Consider the following 2916-nt stretch of genomic DNA (forward strand, 5'->3'; position numbering starts at 1 on the left):
TTAATGTAGCTGGACAAAACAACGCTCTCTACCTTGCACTTGGACAAGATACCTACTCAATCACCAGCATGTCCGTAGCCCAAGTTTATTTTTGCGTTGTTACTCTACATTATATTCTACTATATGTAAACGTACTGTTTCTTGCTCACATCAGCACATCAAAACTAAATCGCATCCAAAAATTTCTTTAGCAAGGCCAAGCAAGCAAGACTAGTTCTACAACACTTAAAACAATTTTCCTAAAAGACTCCAATAAGTAACCCATTAATAACTTTTCGCTAAAATAGCAAAAATATCTTTACATGGGCGGCTTGGGAGCCAAATGAATATAGATTTACAAAAATTAAGTATGTGCATTATTCCTGGCTTACCGACTGTTTAAGCCTTTCAAAAAACCATATTTCTTGGTCGCAAGCAAGAAAAGAACAAGATAAAGTCTACCTTGAGGTGGTAAATACCAAGTAAATTCCAGAAGTTGGAAAACTGCGTGTGCATTTTTCTGCTCCTAAAAACCGCCTCAAGGGCCACCACCACCACCACCACCACCACCACCAAATCCGCCACCGCCACCACCAAAACCGCCACCACCACCAAAACCACCTCCTGGGCCACCAAAACCACCACCAGGACCCCCAAAACCACCTCCTGGGCCACCGAATCCGCCACCGGGACCCCCAAAACCGCCTCCTGGACCACCAAAAGGGCCACCGTGGCCGCCAAAATGCCCGCCGGGCCCTCCAAAAGGACCGCCATGATGTCCAAATGGGGCTCCCCAAAATCCGCCTCCCCAGAAATGACCAAACGGGGCGCAAAGGCAGCCTAAAAGCCCTCCAATCATGGACGACACCAGCATGCAGGGGCAGCAAAGGCAATTTAGCAGCGGATCTCCACCACCAAAACCGCCTCCCGGCCCAAAACCACCAGGACCTGGCCCCGCCATCGCTCCTCTGTCTGTGTGTGTGTGTGTGTGTGGCAGGCACAGAGAGAGAGAGAGAGAGAGAGAGAGAGAGAGAGAGTGTGTGGGTTGATCTTGAAAATGTAAGACCTACCAGAACAATGCCTTTGTGACTGAGGTATAGCCGCCCATTCCGCCTTCCAGAAAATTACAGCCTTCATCCGCAAGGCATTTATTCATCAGAACACGGATCGGATGACACACGGCCCACGCCTGAAAACGTCTTCTAGTCAACTCTTCATCCCACTAGAGACGAGAGTCTTTGACGGCAAATTAATGCATTATCCAAAAGTTAAAAGCTAGTATATTTACAATATACTGGGATTTTCCACTTAGCAAAATTTGGGCGTTAAAATTAATTATAGAGTAAAGGAAAAATCATCAAAACTAGTACATTAAGAGAGAGAGAGAGAGAGAGAGAGAGCTCTAGCGCGCTTAGCAAGGTAGAAAATCACACTTCATAGATGAAGTTGTTCTGTTTGATCGTGCACAATAGAGCAAGTTTGAGAATAAACAACAATACTACGTTGAAATGATGTCTTTGAACAATATTCTCTTGATTGTGCTCCTTGGATTGCACAATATGGTTAACAACCTCAAGGTAGTTATGCAAGCTACTTATCTCTTACCATATGAGCTCCATAAGTGCAAAGTACCTCTCATCATCACTTGTTACACAGCTCATCAGTTTCTCCCATCAATCATTCCTACAGAGATTTAATATGTTGAATGTGAGCTTCTACCCACAAATCCTAAAGTAAGATCGTTGATGGCTACAATATGCCAATGATAATTTTGTAAATAAAATAAGTTGTTTACATTTTTTCTTAATCCATGCTTCTATCCTTAAACCATGCCAAAGGTTTTGAGGTGCATTGCAATATTATATATAGGAGATCTCTTTACTAATCTGTTAGCTCCCTTTATTGAATTGGCCACCTCTTTGTGCTAAGATGTAGAGTGTAATGGCATTGCCACGATGTTTTTGCTAATCATGATATTGTCCATTGTAGATGGAGCAGGCTACGATTGTTGTGTAGGCTGTTTTTGTTGGCTATCATAGCATCTTTAGTAGCTAACTATCAGCCATATTTTAATCTCCTTTGCCATTGCATGGCATCCTTATCAATCATTGCTCCAAGATCACATCGTGATGGCATTCCTCATTAGTCCTACTCATTCGCTTCACTTTGTGTGTAGTCCCCACCCCACCGTATCAAACGGCGGATTTGATGCTGAACCTGGTGGCCACTAGATCTATAGCGGAAGCAAACAAAGTGGTTCAGGGTTCAGCTAGCGGACGATCTCTCATCACAAAGTGAGTCGAGTTCGAACCTACTAGCAATGAGATCTAGCTCCACCTCGTAGGGGAAGCGTACTTAACCTATCTAGCGATCCTAAGACCCACCTTCCGAGAGGAGAGAAACCTCGAGTGCCTTTTTTCCCATGTTTCAGAGGCACGTACACTTGAGACTTCGCCGCTTTAGGGGCAATGAGTATTACTAGTATCGATTTAAACACTATGGGGACAGAGAGTTCCCGACCAATCGGGACCACCCTTCTCATAGGTGTTGGCAACCTGAGCCAAGCCCCCACTTTCCACCCCCACACTCACACTTCCTTGTGTGTCCTAATTACTACCACAATGATTGTTCAAATAAACATTCCTTGATTAGATTTTTGAATCACAATGTTCGTTAAGACATTCCTTCAATCAGTATTGCAAAGCGGCACCAAGACAATACTCTAGTAAAAATTCTACTCAAACTTATTCATTAAAATTCCAATGTTCTGGAGGTACAACATCCCCCCTCCAGCGAGAGTTTACTCCTCCCGTTTGTCGCCTAGCTGCCCATACAACTAGGTATGTCCACCGCATAGAAAGCACGACATGGACATTCCCACCGCTTAACCAGCAGACGTGGGTTCCCACCGCTTAACCAGCAGATGTGGATATCCAC

At 44.3% G+C, this 2916-nt stretch overlaps 1 protein-coding gene across 1 annotated transcript; it reads right to left on the reverse strand.

Annotated features, from left to right (window-relative positions):
- Positions 1–257: 257 nt before the first annotated feature.
- Positions 258–1159, reverse strand: LOC147454736 (uncharacterized). Its single transcript, XM_086516587.1, has one exon. The coding sequence runs from the start codon at positions 938–940 to the stop codon at positions 518–520; it is 423 nt and encodes a 140-aa protein (XP_086372713.1). The 5' UTR covers positions 941–1159; the 3' UTR covers positions 258–517.
- Between the last annotated feature and the right edge of the window lie 1757 nt (positions 1160–2916).

Source organism: Adiantum capillus-veneris, chromosome 7 (genome assembly GCF_014529385.1).
Source record: "Adiantum capillus-veneris isolate H3 chromosome 7, ASM1452938v2, whole genome shotgun sequence".
NCBI lineage: Eukaryota > Viridiplantae > Streptophyta > Polypodiopsida > Polypodiales > Pteridaceae > Adiantum > Adiantum capillus-veneris.